Here is an 18290-nt window from a genome sequence, read left to right on the forward strand (position 1 = left end):
GCCGCGCACCGCTACGGGTCGGACGCCTGCTCGTGCTTGCGCCACCTTACGGTCATATCGTTGTAGTAGGCGCGTTTTGTTTGTACCTAGTACTCTTATTTATTCTGTGCTATTAGCTATATCATAACCTGGCACAACCAAAGTAGGTCCGCTAGTCAAAGGTAAGGTAATTGGTAGGCACGCTGTGTGATGTGGTCTTGATTAACGCATTCACTGCCGGCGTTTTTGTAGCGCTACGCTCGTAGCCGATCCTAGCGTTCTTCCGCTTTTTAGAAAGCGACTACGAGTAGAGAACCCCCGGCACTCGATGTGTTAACATAATGTTTGCTTAACAAATCATGTGCTCTTATACCGCAGCATATTTTACCTCCAAATGGCGTATTTAAAATGGATGAAGATACCGTGACAAACAGTATGTCCAGCAAATTGAATCCTTCGATATGTCGCGTTGTAGACGTTTTGATTATGAGCGCGAAATATCAATGTCCTGTTTTAGAATTAAGCCACAGGGTAAGAGACCTTGACAGAAGCAGCAGAGATAGGCTCAAAATAAAAGTATATGTACAAGAGTCTGAATCTTGTTACTGTTGCTATAATATATGTGATGTAGCAAAGACGTACGTACCCCGGTGGGGAGGCGGTGGCGTCGCTGAAGCCGGGCGCGGGCGGTGGAGGCGCGGAGGGCGCGGGGGGCGCGCGACGCGGTTGCTCTTGCAGTGACAGCGCGATGGCCAGCTCCACCATCGTCTCGTCGTCGGCGTCTGGCGGTATGTCGAGGAGAGCGTCAAGGCCTGGTAACAATAAGAATTTATTAACCCTTTGAATGCCGCGCCTATCTTTATCGTGAATCTTGTCGGCATGGACGGAATTTGGTATTGGGCTGTGCCGCGCGCGTCAGACGACGTATTTGGCAGTCAAAAGATTTATAGCTTAGAGTAAAAAAAAACGGAGATATGTGCTATAGGCCCCGCGCATGAACTATAGGGGGCAGCATAGGGGCCGTCAGATTTTTGGCGCGAGGGTGTCGTTTACGCTTTCTATGTAGCCCACAAGATGGCAGAACCTGCTATGCACAAGGAAACGTACCGATGAGAAAAATAGATAGTAGCACTTGCTTTGGCTATGTACATGTGCACATATGTTTCCGATTCAGGCCACAAGATGGCAGACCCTCCAACGCGCACGGTCCCTATACGATTTCAAACTAGTAAAGTGCCTATCTAGTTTATGGGAGGAACAAAACCGACATTTTCTTGGTGAATCAACAGACTATGTATGTACTAAACAAGAAAAATAGTAGGATATCCTTTAAAAATGTTTACCTCCATCAGGTGCAAGCAGCACCATAGGCTCTAACGAGTCGTCCACGTCCATGTATTGGTTCTGCTCGTGTTCAGCCTGGGACATCTCCACGGCGGACACTATGGCCTCGACCACGGTGGAAGAGTGCCTGTTCTGTGGTGATCTTAACTAAGTCTATGTCTTACCTCCATCAGGTGCAAGCAGCACCATAGGCTCTAACGAGTCGTCCACGTCCATGTATTGGTTCTGCTCGTGTTCAGCCTGGGACATCTCCACGGCGGACACTATGGCCTCGACCACGGTGGAAGAGTGCCTGTTCTGTGGTGATCTTAACTAAGTCTATGTCTTACCTCCATCAGGTGCGAGCAGCACCATAGGCTCTAACGAGTCGTCCACGTCCATGTATTGGTTCTGCTCGTGTTCAGCCTGGGACATCTCCACGGCGGACACTATGGCCTCGACCACGGTGGAGGACGCGTGAGCGACGTTCGCCACGGTCGAGCTTGATGGACCGACTCCTAAAAACCGATGAGTGTTATAACTTTTATGTCTAAGCATTATATTCTTACACGACGTAAAAGCAACTGATTGCCGGCGGCCGTAAGCAAATATTAGTAGAGTCTATGCGGAAAGAGAAGTCGTGAAATGTGTGGGATCCAAAACATTCTACAACTCTTCTCTTTCCACACAGACTCTAACAAAGAGTGAACGTTTTTTTGGCGATTGAATGTTTCGTTTTTGGGTGTAACACTGCGTAGATTTTGTGTTGTTTGCCTTATTAAACTATCACACCTGGCAATCCCATATCAATCGCGTTAAATCTACTACAATCGCATCCTAAGAAAGCCTCTGTGGCGATCTAGAAGTATATTTCCTGCACAGTGGTATAGTCAATAGCCGGCTCCACACAGAGCGAGCATCCACGCGAGGCAATTTAATCGCGCGTATGCTCGCAATGTCATTTTAATCACTACTCGCATTCCCGACGTCAGTCTGAATTTAAATAATTTAGACAAAATGAAGGCCCCTTCATTAATTTACAATGTATACAAAATATCTTACCCGGTGTGTTAGGCGGTGAAGGTATGTACACTCGTCGCCTCTTGACTCTAGGGCGGAGGACCCTCATTATAGCCGCCTTGGCCCCGAAGCTGATACTCTGGTCTTCAGCTAACAGGAGAGATAGGTAGATTTGGTTGCCGAAGTCAACCTGCGAAAGGTTAAATAAATTAAAAAAATATATATTAATGCAAACACAAACACCAAGACCAATTAATTATTTGCTGTCGCATGTTGTCTTTTGTAAACCCGGCGTTTTTATAGCAATGATCGAACATAGATAAGCGTAAAGCGTCCGGACACAGCGCATTGTGTGCAGACGCTGCCGATATCATCGACAGAGACCATCTCAGTATATTTTGATACGAAGCATTCAGACATTGCGTCTGACGTGATGCGGACCGGAAAGCAAATCCTTATGCATTTATCTTAGGTCGACGCTGCGCACAGCGTACTACAAGCTGCAACGTTACGTCACTTACGTCCTCTAGAAATGTGTAACCGGACACCAATGGCGTTATTCAAAAACGCGTTACTACGATCGAACTAGCTATGAATCGTTTGTCTTTTTATCTGTCTAATGTATTTGTAAGAACATAATTTAACGAAATCAGGCCCGTAAAGTTTTATGAATAAGGGAGCAAGACTATTCGCAATGTACTCACGCAGCAGGGCTCCGCGTGCAGCTGGAAGGCGTGCACGATGTCCGCGAGCGCGTGCAGCGTGTGCTCGACGTGGCGCAGCCCGTAGCTCAGCACGCCGGGCGGGCCGCCCGCGGCGCCACGGCACGCGGCCAGCCGCCACAGCACGCTGGCGAGCAGCGCTATCACGTGGGGGTCTTTGCTGTCGTCCGAGTCCTTCCAGAGGGCTGACCAGTCCCCTGTCAAGGATAAGTTAAGTTTAAAACATGATAATCGTAACTGTTGAATAATAAACTATAGTAGATCCGCGCCGACCCTGCATAAAGACCTCTGACAGGTTCTGTAATGTATTACATTCCCAACGCTCCCAAACGAAGACGAACACGTGACTATTGATTGCTGAGCACAAGCACCCGCGTTGATGAGGACTCAATTGTATGCCACGTTGTAAAACCTCCTGTATAGATGGTCAAGCAAATCTTGTCAGTAGAAAAAGGCGCGAAATTCAAATTTTATATGAACCAATATCCCTTCACGCCTATATTTTTCAAATTTGCCGCCTTTTTCTACTGACAAGATCTGCTTGACCATCTACAAATACGAAATCTATACGTACCTGGGTCAGGCGTGGCTCACTCCGCGATTTCGTCGCTTTGCTACAGGTAGCTAAATGTACATCCGTTCGACCCCAATTTTAGGGTTTGCCATAAGCCGCGCGTGGCACTGTCGCCACCTAGCGGCCATATCTGTACTGATCGTGACAGACGCGTTTTGTTAAAGAGTGAGTGTTCTGTACCTAGTACTTTTATTCTGTGATTGGGTGTACATTTTTGTTGGATGTACTGCATTTCTCACCATCGCCTGGTCGCTGCGGTGTAGGCGCGCTGTATTTGACGAGATGCGCGGGACGCGCGACAGCTACCCCTCTCGCCAGTAGAACGAGACGGAAGAACGCTTCGGGGTCGATGTTGCGGGGGTCGCAGGTCGCGCGCAGGTCTCGTAGTGATGAGCATACGTAGTTCAAGATTGCTTGGTCCTGAGAACAATTAATAACTAATATTCCACCGAACTATACCGTTACTCGTGTAATGCTCTGGTATCCTAGGATAGCGGTGCGTCATATACCGGCCGTCTGCATAAATATACTACGACATCCATATTTAGCCGTATTATTTAGTATGGAGATGGCCGCCGTAATAAGACGGTACCGCTATCCTAGGAAAACCGATCTTAACGAAATGCTCGCTTTTTTTGCTTAAAGCGTCCGTTTGCTCTTAAATCTGCTTTATTTTTCTTTGTATAGTAAATGATTGAAATTGAATGGTATTTAGATAAACTGTAAAAATCTAGTTTTTGGTCTGTTATGAGAGGACCAAAGCACAAATGTACCAAGAGAAAGCATCGGTCTCTCAAATTAATGGTTGTCTACACTCTACAGGTCTACATAAACAATCTCTCTTAATGTCTAAGTAGTGTTTTGTCGTACGCGTTTCCTGTAAATATGACAGAAATTTGTTAAGGACCCAATACCTTGTACTGGTGGTAGTGCTGGTGGTGCACGGCCCGCAGCAGGCACTGGGCTCTGGCGTGCAGGTGTGCGCTGGCCGGCGCGCAGAGCAGCTTGCGAGCCGCCTCCGCGCCGCCTTCTGCGCCGGCGGCGGCCAATGAGGACACGGGCGCGCCGGCGCCGAGCTCGAGCGCTTCGAGAGCGGCGCACGCGAGCCGCTCGAGGGAGCTGGGCTTCCATGCGCCGGCGGCGCCTTCGGTTTCCTATTAAGAACAACAGATTGTTAGTTTTCCTGCAGTAGCCATCAGCAGCACTCGTCCGTACACAAAAAGAGATCGAGGTTTGTAAGATTTGTCTTTGACGTGTGTCATTTTCTATGTATTTGTGTCGTCATTACAGATTGGATTTTGTATGTAAGTGTGTGAGAAGTGCGACTGTGTGCACCTTTCCCCCCGCAAAAAATGGCAGAAAGATTTGTACGGTAAGATATCGCTTGGGCCCCTCCCTTCCAATGTGTCAGAAGTCGGTGTTGCTCGAGGATTTGACCTGAAGATTTGCTAAGTTTCCCATTCTCCACCTGCATGACTGTGTCGCAGCCTTTAGTGTGTGTGGGATGTATTGCTTATTAACAGTTGCAACTTTCCAAATAGTTAAAAGTTCATATTTTCACCACGTCATGCGTTGGCATCTTTTCTATTTCCCTCATCACAAACTTTGGACATAGCTAATAGTGTATAGACCGCCTATCGCCGACGCGAAACTTACACCCTAAGGAAATTGGTTACAAAACCACCTACACATACCTACATAGGTAAACTACATAATCTTACTAGACAACGGACAAAAGGATGAACTCGGGGTCTTGCAAGGGCTCCAAATTGATTACCATCTTTTCGTCACTTCTTTGAAGTGCCAACTAAGTTTTTGATGCCGAATATAAAAAAAGACCGCCCAAAAATGGCGCCAGTGTGCCGCCAACCCGAAGTAAATGGTAGAGACAAGGATAATGACAATATTGATGATTACTAAGGATTTTTACACAACACATACCTGTGTAGTCTTGCTGGAAGACGGACACGACGACGGGTCCTCATTCTCCTCAGGCCACCCGAACTGCTCCTTATTCTTGCCGTACACCTTGACGGAGTCCACCATGGAGATGCCGTCGGGGTCCTGCGAGGGCCCGAAGTTGATGATGACCTTCTTGTCCGACTGGAGGGACTCCTCGCGGGTGAGCGGCATGTCGAACCAGCGGTTGCGGAGGACCACAGTTGGGATTGTGCGGCCGAGGACCTGAGTTACAGTTCTATTAGTATCGTTATTGCAAACAAAAATAATTTAAATTAGACGTGCCGTGGAAAATGCCAGTTTGACTAAAAATCTAGCTGATCAAATTAGCATGATGTCATAAGGTTGTAAGTTGTAAACAAGTAAGGCAGTTTTCTGACTAGAAGTAGGGTACAAGTTGAAATGTGCAAGGTATTTTCCAGTAAGAAACTTACCACCAATTATGGTGAAACTTCTTAGAAATATTACTCGCTCGCTAAGAAACTATAGTTGAGTGAAACACCGGCTGCATGCGAATACGTAGTGCGCTCTCTGTCACACCTACCAGCGGCAGGCGGCGTCCTTTCTCTTTTTTACTTGCTTCGCGTGCATCGAGTGTTCCTCATCATTTCTCGCTCATTGCAACTTTCCCTTGACCCTAGTATGTTAATGTAACATACCTCAATATACGTGGGTGTCCTGGCAACGTCTTGACTGCCGAGTAAAACTCTTATACCGCAAATGACCATGTTCGGATCAGAGTTTATCACTTCAACGGAGAATCCAGTCATCTTGGTGGATACCACGTACAATCCTGTGTAAAATCACAATCGATATAGTTACCTATTAAAATTTAAACTTATTCATATTTGTAAAGAATAATTAATTTAGCTACCCAGAATTACTCTGTACACAAAGCATTGACTATAATTATACGATTCTGCATAAGATATACGGCTCAGTAGAAACATCGTGCGGCATGCACAAATAAATATTTCTATTTCTATTTCATGGACTCAGGGTGGTATTCCTCTGTCCAATTTCTTTGTCCAATGCACAAAACAAAGAAGTAATAGAAGTGAAACGTACGTCTATAGCGTGTGGCAAGATTATGGTTAGCTGCATACACTTTCAGCACAGACTATTGTCAGTCGTGTGACAGTTCAGCATGGCGCTTTTGACATGTCAGATGTGAAAACGATTCCAGTAAAAATTAGAAATAATTACAAATATGCTGCTCCATTTTGGAGTGTAAAAACACTAGCGGGACAAAAAATATTAGATATGGAGGCATTTCATATCATCGGTAAGTATTATTTTATGTAATATTTCAATATTTTTTACATTTTCGGTTTCCGCAAGGATTTTTGGATTGTTTAGTACAAAAATCAGATTTATGTAAATGAGATAAGGTTGATATCTACTTAGCGTAAAAGTCATGTACGGGTGCGCTATTCGCCCACAGTGCGAGGACCATATCAAAAAAGTTATCGATGTCGATGTTCGTATATTTATACACAGTCCGGTTTGTTTATGTTCATACATATTTTAATAATTTATTTTTGTTTTGCCTCTGGATGATCATATCAAAAAAGTCGTCGCTTATGCACATTTTATAATTATGTAGGTACAAAATATGTTCTTACTTATTTATTCCAATTCAATGGATTATTTGGATTTTAAGTTTTTCTTATATTATAGTATCTAGTATCCATACATATTTGTCAATTTTCTCTATTAAATACGAGTAGGTAAAATGTCAGTTTTAAGCTGTCACATAATTTTACTGCCGGGTATTTGCTGGCCAGTCTAAAGCCCGCTCCACAAGCTTGCACAAATCTTGAAGCGTTCTTCACATTGGATGCGAGTACGCACCATGCTCCGGTAAAAACGTGCATAGTGCTATCTCGCTCGTACATCAGAGCGGCATTTCTATCCGCATTATTGCGATAAGTTGATAGATAACCGTCTAAGTGCAAAAAATATTGTTTATATTTCCATTGTTTATAATTAGCATTTTTTAATAATTTTGCATACGAGCTTATATCGGAGATTCATATTATTGATGTATGACACAACATTATTGCTTTGTTTTGCCTTAAAATAATAACGTGCTAGTTAATAAGTATTGTGAACACTTATTAACTACACTTACACTTACTTGCGTATTTTTACGCACGCATCTAGTGAGAATATTAATTGCAGGTAAAAAATACGCATCTCGCGTATTTTTCACGCACGCACACACGCATCGCGGTGGGAGGGTAAGAAATTTGATTTAATTAAAAGAACTATAAGTACCTACACACCGGGAGCACTAATTGGCTAGCAGGTTATTATTTCGCGTCATTACAAAGCAATATTGTTCTGGGGTGTGCTAAAGAGTAACAGTTTTTATTATACACCTACTCGCTTACAGTTATATGCGTGGTTGGTGGCGTGATTACTTTCAATACGAGATTTTTTTTTATTAAAAAATAAGTAGGTAAGTACCTAATCGTCGAAAATAAAGTAATACATATGTATAAAAAACTGAATAGTTTACGTGTACATTGATCATTAATAAGCGTTTATCGATATCACATCGAATCATGCACATCCCTATCGCATGTGTCAACCTCATAGTCGAATATTTTATCCTATCGCATTCACTCTTGGAAAAACCATGCAAGTGTAAAAGGGATAGAGCATAAATGACAATTTGTCAATGATTTGTGTATTTTTACAAAAAATAAAAATCGTAGTGCAATTTTGACATAATTTTCTTGACTGTAAAGTTCAAATTACTGTGATGGGCAAGGGCTCATAGTTCCTTTCAAAATAAGAAAATATGGCCAATTTTTGTGACAGCGTTTTGGCGACATAGGTTCTCATACTAATCCAGGCACATGCCGTTTCCCGTCAGAGCGCGGCGCGCTCATTCTTTCTTCCGTGGTCCAATGTGATTGTGTCTCGCTCTCTCATTAAGCAAAATGTGAGCAATACACATTAGACAAAGAAATTGGATAGTTGGAATTAATGTCAAACAAAACGCTAACATATGTCTACATCGTAAGGTATATTTTTGTTTACCAGTAGTATTCAGCCTGTGCTTGATCTGAGCTGTATTGTAGACCTGCAGGAGGTCCTTGCCTCCAAACTCGACGTCGGACATGGCGACGCAGTGCTCGAAGAAATCGATGGGAAACTGCGGGGAGCCGTTGGAGTTGGACTTTGATGAGGCCGCCTGGAATATGACACTTTATAAAATATTCATCATCATATCAGCCCTTTATCGCCCACTGCTGAGAATAGGCCTCTCTTCTAGTACGCCACTTGTCCCGGTCCTGAGCTAATCTCACCCCTCATCCACAAGTAATTTAAATTAAGTTCAGTTCATGTAGCTAGATGTATGTTGTCATAACTGTACTGCTGAATTTAGCATAAAAAAATTGTTCCCTTCCAAAAAAGAAAACAATGATTGTGAAATTTTGAACATTGACCTAAAACAAACACCTTACTCTGAATTTAAACCCCTTTTCTAGATGTTGACAAATAGCAAATAATTAATTATTAACATCTAAATCTTTAGTCTTCGCTAAAGAGCAAATTGCGAGAGATATATTGATACGCGGTCGTTTCGCATCGCATCCCGTCGCCGTCGCGTCTCGGAGCACTTTAACTCTAGTTTAATCCACTTTTGAAGAGATAATTTACCTGCTGAGCTTTCCCTTTGGAATGGGTGAGCGCCCTCGGCCTGCGCCGCGGCGCGTGCGTCGGCTGTATCGTAGGCGAGAGCCAGAAGCCCGTATGCTCCGGGCTGGCTGCATACATGCGTAAACTGCCGTCTTCGCAGAGGAGAATGAGGGTGCTCTTCTGCTCGCCGCCGCCGCCGCACCAGTGGCGGACGGCCACCATGTCTGTGATCTTGGCTTTGGCTGGGACGACCTGAGGGAAAAGGGTGGATGATTACACTAACGAACAATGCGCACTAATAATCAGCGCATAATGATACATTCGAAGATTATTTTATCATTTAAAACAAAGTAATACTAAAAGGTCCAAAAGTAATATAATAATATTACATAAAAAATGACAAATGATAATTCATATGAGAACATCACAGTTACAATTTAGAGACTGGCGCGTTCAGTATGGACCAAATAAAGACCCTTGATATGAAATGAGAGCTCCTACTTAGACTAGATTCTTATGTATACTCAGCGAAAATTAATGGTTATACTTGCTGAACCATGCTAACCTTACTTTTCTCCCTCCTGCCTCTTACTTTGGCAGTCATTACTTGAGGACGTAACAAACCTTGATCTCCTGAACGAAGATGTTGTTAGGCGTGAGCATGAGCACCACAGGGTTGTTGGAGGCCTGCAGCACAGCTGTGACCAGGCCCGGGTGTCCGGGGACCTCCGCCCATTGGCAGAGGGCCTGGACGCCGCCCTGCTTGCCGCCCCCGCGGCCGCCTTCCTTGGGCGGGGTGGCTAGGGATTGCGGGATCAACGCGGTGCCTGTGGAAGTAATAGTACATTGTAGGAGAGGAAAACCGCTCAAAGATAGAGGAGTGAGTTTGGGGGCCGACACATCGCCTACTTTCCAGCTTAGTTTTTGACCATCTATTGCCACATTTCCGAACATTGGCGTGAAATAGTTCATTACAAAAGGTCGTGTCATTCGTGTGATACGATAGCATTTTTAAGTAAAATTTTCCTGTCAAATAAAAAGTCCAACTGACCAATTCTGCAGAAAAACTATCCAACTTATTAATATACAGCAAGATAGGACGATGAAGATATATTGTGCAATTAGTCCATTACCTAGTGACGCTGAAATGAGAGTCGTTTTCGTTAAAAAACGTATTTAGTAAATGTAAGCAATAGAAATATCACTATAACTACGCTCGAAGAAATTAAAAGCGTAATTGGGAAAAGTTATGAGGTATTCCAGAATGATGTTCACGTCATTTTAACAATCTTTTCTACTGGTGTCGCACATTAAATATTAGAGCGGGATAGAATACCTTTGACGCTGTCTTCGACAGTGCTCAGCGGCGCGAGGTAGCTCCTGCCGTGCGCGTACGAGAAGAACAGCATTTTGAGCGTGTGCGAGTAGTACACGGAGACTCCGCCGCCGCCGACCATGCCAGCCACATCCTGCAGAACATAGTTGCATAAACTACAAGAACTACAAGAAGAAACACAAAATACTAACTATAACTAATAGGGTTGGCTCGGTGACTTCGGTGTTCGCGGTAGGCCCTCTGGCCTCAGACAATACCACGCTACTTCGTTTTGTCATTCGTTGACAAAAATAACTAATTACAATAAATGCTAATAGTCGTCATGATTATAAGCAATACTCAGTAGAGAACTGATGTCTGTTAAAATGAGAAAGTTATCAACTCATTAGGTCAGAAAAGTACGTTAAAACGCTCTCGTATTTGGCTTCAATTGTACTATTCAATGTTTGGTGTCATAAACACGACATCGCCGTGTGCGCGTGAAAAAATTGCTCACAACTAAAGGCGGTGATTCCACCTATATAATTTGTGTGTGTGTTACGTCTCACATTTTCCTTAATGACAGAGTGAGACGCAATGACATTGGACAAAGAAATTGGACAGGTCGAATACCACCCTAAGCAACACATGAAGCGTTCTCCGGAAACTCAGCCGTTATAAAGTCTATCACAAGATCTATTTTTGAACTTCACAGCTATTACCTGTATCTCCGGATGCAGAACCTCCAGCGTGTTTGTAATGTAGAATGTGCCAAGAGAAGCTCGGGACTCCTCACTGGTGGGTTGCCAGTACATGTGCCCGGCTGAGCTCATGCATATCATGTGCATCACGCCTTCTTGGTTCACGAATGTCACGTCACGGACCTGAACAAATGTATACGATGTTTAAAAGGACTTTTAAAATTATGCCCACGGCTTCAATGGTAAACAATGAATATACTAGGACAAATTTTGCTATTATTTTTGTGAATGAGCTTGTGATAATAGTCTTTATTCATAATTAAATTCCAAATATTACACGTCAAACTATTAACATACACAAGTACAGAACAACAAATAAAGTTAAACATTTTGCTATTTAAAAAGATCATCATCAGCATATATTTAAGAGTCAGACTATAAAAACATTGTCAAATATTTTTAGGATCAGGCGTTATTTTGCGGAAATCATTTTTAATCAAAACCAAAATATTACTTTGCTTATCCGCGAAAACATGACGCGCGCGCGTGTTGATGATTGGCGTGAGTCAATCAGTGCTAACCCGTTATACTTACTTGCGTATTTTTTACATGCAATTGTCTAGCACGTTATCTTTTCGCGGATTAGCAAAGTAATATTTTGGTTTTGATTTTTAGATAATTCCTTACCTTTCCGCTAGGCACCAGGAAATGGTGCACAGGATTGCTGAGGTCCTTGCTGAGATCAAATATCTTGACGAAGTCGGACGTCACCAGCGCGAGCTGCGTCTGCGAGCCGGGCAGCCAGAGCGCCTTGATTATGTAGTTGTTGGCCTCTAGCCCGGTGTTGATGACCAGGTGGTCTGCCACTGTGCCTGTATGAGGAAAAATAGTAAATAACAGAGATTAGAGACGCCGCCCTGTTGGTCATCCTAAATATCGTTGAGCAGTTAGAGTGGAGACAGATATTCGTGATTTCGGCGTCGGCGAAAGGTGGCGTGATACCGCGCCCGAGCCAAGTGACGTGCTCTTATGTCGGAGGTCAAGACTCATTTTAGGTCATCGTGCCAGCCAAGTAAGTAAGTAAAGATTAGAGAAACATTTTGAAACAGCCAAAACAATATTTTTACTATTTTTCGAGACACTATTGCACCTTTATGTGGTGTAGTGTTCAATCCAGGCGTTAGAGCTCTATTTTTTATTTTATTGTATCACCACCACTATTTTAACTGAGCACGACGCTCTCCTTGACAGAAGGACCAAGGGTGGAAGCGGATTCGTATAAACATCAGCTTATATTCATTCATATTTCATATGAGTTGCCGCTCCACTGTCTATCTTATTCTTCTTCCTCGCGTTGTTCCGGAATTTGCCTGGGGTCCGGTTAACAACTATTCCCGAAAATTGGCGTAGGTACTTGTTTTTACGAAAGCGACCGTTCTACTGTCTAATATACCGCAGTAGATCTTTTTTTTTTTTTTTAATTTTTTATTTAGAAACAAACAGTCTTATAAAACATGTAGGTAAGTAAGCTAACAGCTAGAATTTCATATAGTGTAGACCTATAGTTCCCTATATGTAAAACATATTTTGTAATAAACTTAATACTATGAAATGCTATCTAAGTATAACAACTATAAAAAAAAAAACAACAAAGAACACATAATGTACATAAATAACTTAACCTAACTTTCACACTAAGGTATTTAATAAAGAATAAATCTTCTTCTTAAATAACCCTAACGAACTGCCAAATATATCCGCATTCATACACTTTTCATTATACAACCTGCATGCGCGTTTAATGTATGATTGTTGTGCGTATTTAGTTCGACATATTCCAACACTGAACAGCATTTTGTTCCGACAACCACGTTCTGTTCTACGAGGCACTCGAAAACCAATATTATGGAGAAGTTCAGGAGCATCTATAAGATTATTAATTATTTTAAATAAAAATACTAGATCATTACAAGAGCGCCTTAATGACAGAGGTTGGAGCCTGTGTCTTGAGATTGAGGAGGCGTAATTTTCATAGTTACCCCTTATTCGGAATTCAAGAGCTTTAATAAATATCTTTTGTACCCTTTCTATTCTCTTTTTATGTACGTCGTAGTAGGGATTCCATACAACCGAAGCGAATTCCAGGCGGCTTCTGACGAAGCTATTATAAAGTATCTTGTAGGTTAACGGTCTACGAAAAGGTTTAGCAATACGGAGAATAAACCCTAATTGCTTATAAGCCTTATTTAAAATGTTGTCGATATGAGGAATGAAGGTTAGTTTAGTGTCAATTAATACACCCAAATCACGTATACTGTTCTGACGCGTTAGAGTACTGCCACATAATTTATAATTGTATAATATAGGATTTTTTTTACGTGCAAATGTGATAACGGAGCATTTGCTATTATTTAAAAACAAACTACTTCCAGCGCAGTAATCCTCAAATCTGAGTAAATCCTCTTGCAGCATAGAACAGTCGGCAGGGGTCTTAATAACTCGGAATATTTTGGTGTCATCGGCATAGAGAAGAGCTTTTGAGTTAGATAAACACTCCGTTATATCGTTAATGTATAATACAAATAACAGAGGTCCCAGATGGGATCCCTGGGGGACGCCTGACGTGGCTTGTTTGAACGCTGATGTAAAGCCTCCTAATACTACAGCTTGTGTCCTATTTTCTACGTAAGACTTAATCCACCGAAAAAGATCACCGTGTATACCCAAGTTCCATATTTTTAACAAAAGCGTATTATGAGAGATTTTATCGAATGCTTTTGCAAAGTCTGTATATACAGCATCAACTTGATATTTATTATCCATGGCATGACGAATTACCTCGGTGAATGATAAGAGATTGCTTTCAACGCTACGACCCTTATAGAAACCGTGCTGGTCTGGGTTGATATGACGGCGTACGGCTTGGGAGAGCTGGTCAGTAACAATTTTTTCCAATATTTTGCCAAACTGGCACAATTTGGAAATAGGTCTATATTTTTCTATATGTTGACTTATGTTACCTTTGGGGATAGGTGTAATCCACGCCCTTTTCCAGATTTGTGGAAAGCACCCCTCATTAATTGATTGCATGAAAATTCTTGTAAGGGGAACCACTAATGTATTAGCACATTTCCTTATTAATAATGGGTGTATTTTATCGGGTCCAGCTCCCTTGTTTACATCGACTGATTTTAAATATTTTAAAACTAAGTCGTTTGATAAATTAATAGAACTAATGTTAAAGACTGGATTTAAAGAAGGTTCTAAGCAGTCAACGTCCAAAGGTGGTATATTAGGGATTTCGAATACTGATTGAAAATGATCATTAAACATGTTACAAATGCTTGGACCGTCAGAGACCGAGGCACCACTGCAATACATTGTTTGCGGTATACCTTTATTTGATGTAGTAGACTTAATAAATTTCCAAAAATACTTTGAGCGAAATCTAATTTGATCTTCGGAGAACTTTATGTAATTCTTGTAGCAGACTTTCTCAACCATTTCAGCTCTTTTTCTTAATTTCTTAAAAGTTTCATAATCTAATGGATTTCCAAAACGTTTCCATAGTTTATGATACTTTCTTTTTTCCTTTAAGATTTTTTTCAAAGATCTGCTATGCCATAGTGGAGCTGATCTCGAATTTTTAGAAGGAAAACGAGGCACGTATTTGTCTAATAAGTTATGTAGTAATCTATAAAATTTATTTACACAGTCTTCGACGTTTAATCCTCCAAAAAATAGGTCCCAATCTGTATTTGATATTTCACTATTAATATTTTCAAAATTAGCTATATGGAATTTATAAACAAGTGACTGCGCAGATTTAAGTGGGGCTGTATAGTTTAGTTTTAAGTTTAGATATAATGCTTTGTGGTGTACATCCTCTAAAATTAACGGAAAATCACACTTACTAACGTTACAAAAGGTATTACTAAATATTAAGTCAAGAATGCGGTTGTTAACGTTAGCGATGTTGTTAAATTGATTTAAGTTATTAAGCGACATAAAGTCACACATTGACGTTACTAAAATATTACTAGAAGGATTTAGTGATAATTCGCACGAGCTCAGTTCCATCCATTCAACCTGAGGTATATTAAAATCCCCGGTGATAAGAAATAAATCGGCGCCGCCAAATGTGCAATGATAGAGGTATAAAGGGCGCAGCGAGCTGTGCTGAAGGTAATGCTGAGGAAACCTTTCCGCTATCCTACCAACGAGTTGTACGGAGAAACGTCAGTTCTTAGAGTTCGTCAACTTTTCGTAGTAAAAGCTGTTACTGAATCTCATCGAACTGCTGTAGCTTCTGTAGACCACGTCAGACGTCGTCAAAAACGTCTTAATCACCTGACTGTCTGTTGTCCTCGAGTTAACACTGCTTTCGCCAAACGCTTTCCATTCTTCCTGCACCCCATAGTCTACAATAGGGTTTCTAAATTATGTAAATTTGATGATTTCTCTTGCTCTGTATTAAAATCGAAAACTAAGAAATGGCTTCTTACACAGTCTTACGATCAGACAGAAGAAATTATTCGTACTTAGGTAGCGTATTCGGGAGTGCGGGTAGCGTGATCACCGCAACAACATCGCTTTGTTAGAGCTCCCGACAAAACAATCTAAAATAAATATAAAAACGGCGAAAACCAACCAGCGAGTTATACCAAACTCTTCCGAAACAAAAGACCTATCCATTAGTGAAAGCGGTTTTCTAATACATCGAACACTCTTGAAGATATTACAGTGTTAAGTTTTAAAAAAATCGTTCATTACACACGGTCAACGGCCGGCAGTGATTGGAAGTTCAGTGACCCGTAAACTTCGCGCATCCCCGTCACCGATCGGCCGACATCGCTAAACACAAGTAACTGCGCCGGAGTCGAGCTGCGCACACCCTGCCACCGAGTGAGTCATATCATACGCTTATCTTGTTACTCGCTACACTCGCTAACTTAATTGCTAAAAATGAATTGCAAAGCATGCGACGAAGCTATTAATCACTTGGAAATACTTAATTGTATTGCTTGCAATGGCTGTTACCACTACAAGTGCCTGAATATCACAACAGCGCAATACATGGCAAAAAACTATGAAATAAAACGCATTTGGCATTGTCCGATTTGTATGAACATCACCCGCAGGCGGAGAAACGATGAGACACCTGTACGATCACACATCCCCCCGTCCCTGAACGAAACTACCATGTCTGTGGACGACCTACTGGCTCTTGATGGGGACGTGGGAGGCGATACATTAAATAAAACACAGATACATAATAATTCTAGTAGCGAAGAAATTACATTATCAAGCATCAATGCGTTGCTAATGGCCAATAATAAATCCTTAATCAGCAATATGAACACTGCAATACAAACACAAATATGCCTAGCTTTTAACCAATTTAACAAGGAGATTGCCCAGAACTTTACACAAGTGTGGGCTGAACAACAAAAATGTACAACAAAAATCGAGGATGTCAGTAAACAAATCCAATCACTCGAAACAGAAAATGTAATATTAAAGTCCGAGCTCAGGAATCTTGAGAACCGCCTATCTAGCTTAGCGAAGGGTACACCAGACAACGCACAAAATAATAATAAGAAAATTGTATTATATGGACTGAGCGAACACCACCATGAAACACAGGACGACTTATACGGCCGTATCACAGATGTTTTTTATGATATTTTAGGAGTCAATATTAACACATATGTTGAAGATGTGATCAGAATTGGAAAGCGAGGACCTCGACGTCCCCTCGTTATAGAGTTCATAGGTAAAAGGATGGCAAATTATATCCTACAGAACTCTTTATGTTTTAAGAATACCGGCATTACTGTCTCTGCATACCTAGATAACAAGGCCCTAGAGGAACGAAAAACGTTAAGAGAAAAAATGTTAGAAGCGCGTAAATGCGGAAAATATGCAGGATTAGAGACAATAGATTATTCATCGAAGGGCGAGAATATCGAAACCAGCAGCATGGGACGCTGCAGCAGCAACAAATGTCAGATCCAAACACAAACACAAACACTAGTTCCATAACATCAACAGCGACCCAAACCATAGATGCCGAAATCGGTGCTATAGCGCCATCGGCGCTCGAACATTCTTCGCCGAATACCAGTCCTAATTCAAATAATCCATCGACGACACTTTTTCGTACCTCAAAAGAACAATAAAATTGATATACTATTCCAAAATATGCAGAGCCTAAAAAATAAAACACATATACTAGAATCATTTCTAGAAAATAAAGACTACCAAATACTATGTTTAACTGAAACCTGGATATCAGAGCAACAACGGGATGTAATCCAGATTGAAGGCTACGAATTTGCCGCGGCTTACTATCGGAGCGAGCGACCGGGCGGAGGAGTGGCGATTCTACTACAGGATGGTATTGATTATATTGAAAGAACAGACATTGCAGAACTATCTATCGAGTATATAGTTGAATGCTGTGCGGTTGAAATTACGCAATATAACATGTGTATAATTAATATATATAGATCAGACAGGAATATAGATATCTTTTTCACAGTATTAAATAATATTTTATCAAAAATTAAATTCAAACAACAAAAAATGCGAATAATTATTGGAGGAGATTTTAACATAAATACTATTATAAATTCTACATCATCTGAAAAACTTTTAAACGATATGCTAGAATCAAACTTAAGACAAATTGTCAAACAAGCGACCAGAGTAAACGATAAGTCCTCCACTTGCATAGACCTTGTATTCACGAATAAAACAGACCACTCAGTGAAAGTTGAAGAAAATGGTATCTCTGACCATAAAAGCGTAATATATAGTTGTCAAATACAGAACTTACACGAAGTAATCAAACAACGGTATACTTATAAACGTATTTTTAGTAAGAAAAATATGCAGAGTTTTAAAGGCGAACTAAGTAACATCGTTTGGGATGGCGTAATATTATCAAGTAACGACGTAAACCAAAATTACAACAACTTTCATAATAAAATACAAGAATTGCTCAATAAATATATCCCGCTAAAACGCATAAAAATAAA

At 41.4% G+C, this 18290-nt stretch overlaps 1 protein-coding gene across 1 annotated transcript in view; it reads right to left on the reverse strand.

Moving 5' to 3' along the window:
- LOC134678132 (E3 ubiquitin-protein ligase UBR4) overlaps window positions 1-18290 on the reverse strand; it is a 105379-nt gene that overhangs the window by 49038 nt on the left and 38051 nt on the right. The window contains exons 40-53 of the mRNA XM_063536582.1: window positions 11935-12119; window positions 11269-11430; window positions 10568-10700; window positions 9856-10058; window positions 9253-9483; window positions 8629-8782; window positions 6237-6370; window positions 5560-5802; window positions 4533-4772; window positions 3858-4038; window positions 3027-3241; window positions 2365-2512; window positions 1653-1820; window positions 626-791 (exon numbers count right to left, since the gene is read on the reverse strand). Coding sequence (XP_063392652.1) covers window positions 626-791; window positions 1653-1820; window positions 2365-2512; window positions 3027-3241; window positions 3858-4038; window positions 4533-4772; window positions 5560-5802; window positions 6237-6370; window positions 8629-8782; window positions 9253-9483; window positions 9856-10058; window positions 10568-10700; window positions 11269-11430; window positions 11935-12119 — 2563 coding nt within the window. The remainder of the gene's footprint in view (window positions 1-625; window positions 792-1652; window positions 1821-2364; window positions 2513-3026; window positions 3242-3857; window positions 4039-4532; window positions 4773-5559; window positions 5803-6236; window positions 6371-8628; window positions 8783-9252; window positions 9484-9855; window positions 10059-10567; window positions 10701-11268; window positions 11431-11934; window positions 12120-18290) is intronic.

Source organism: Cydia fagiglandana, chromosome Z, assembly GCF_963556715.1.
Source record: "Cydia fagiglandana chromosome Z, ilCydFagi1.1, whole genome shotgun sequence".
Lineage (NCBI taxonomy): Eukaryota > Metazoa > Arthropoda > Insecta > Lepidoptera > Tortricidae > Cydia > Cydia fagiglandana.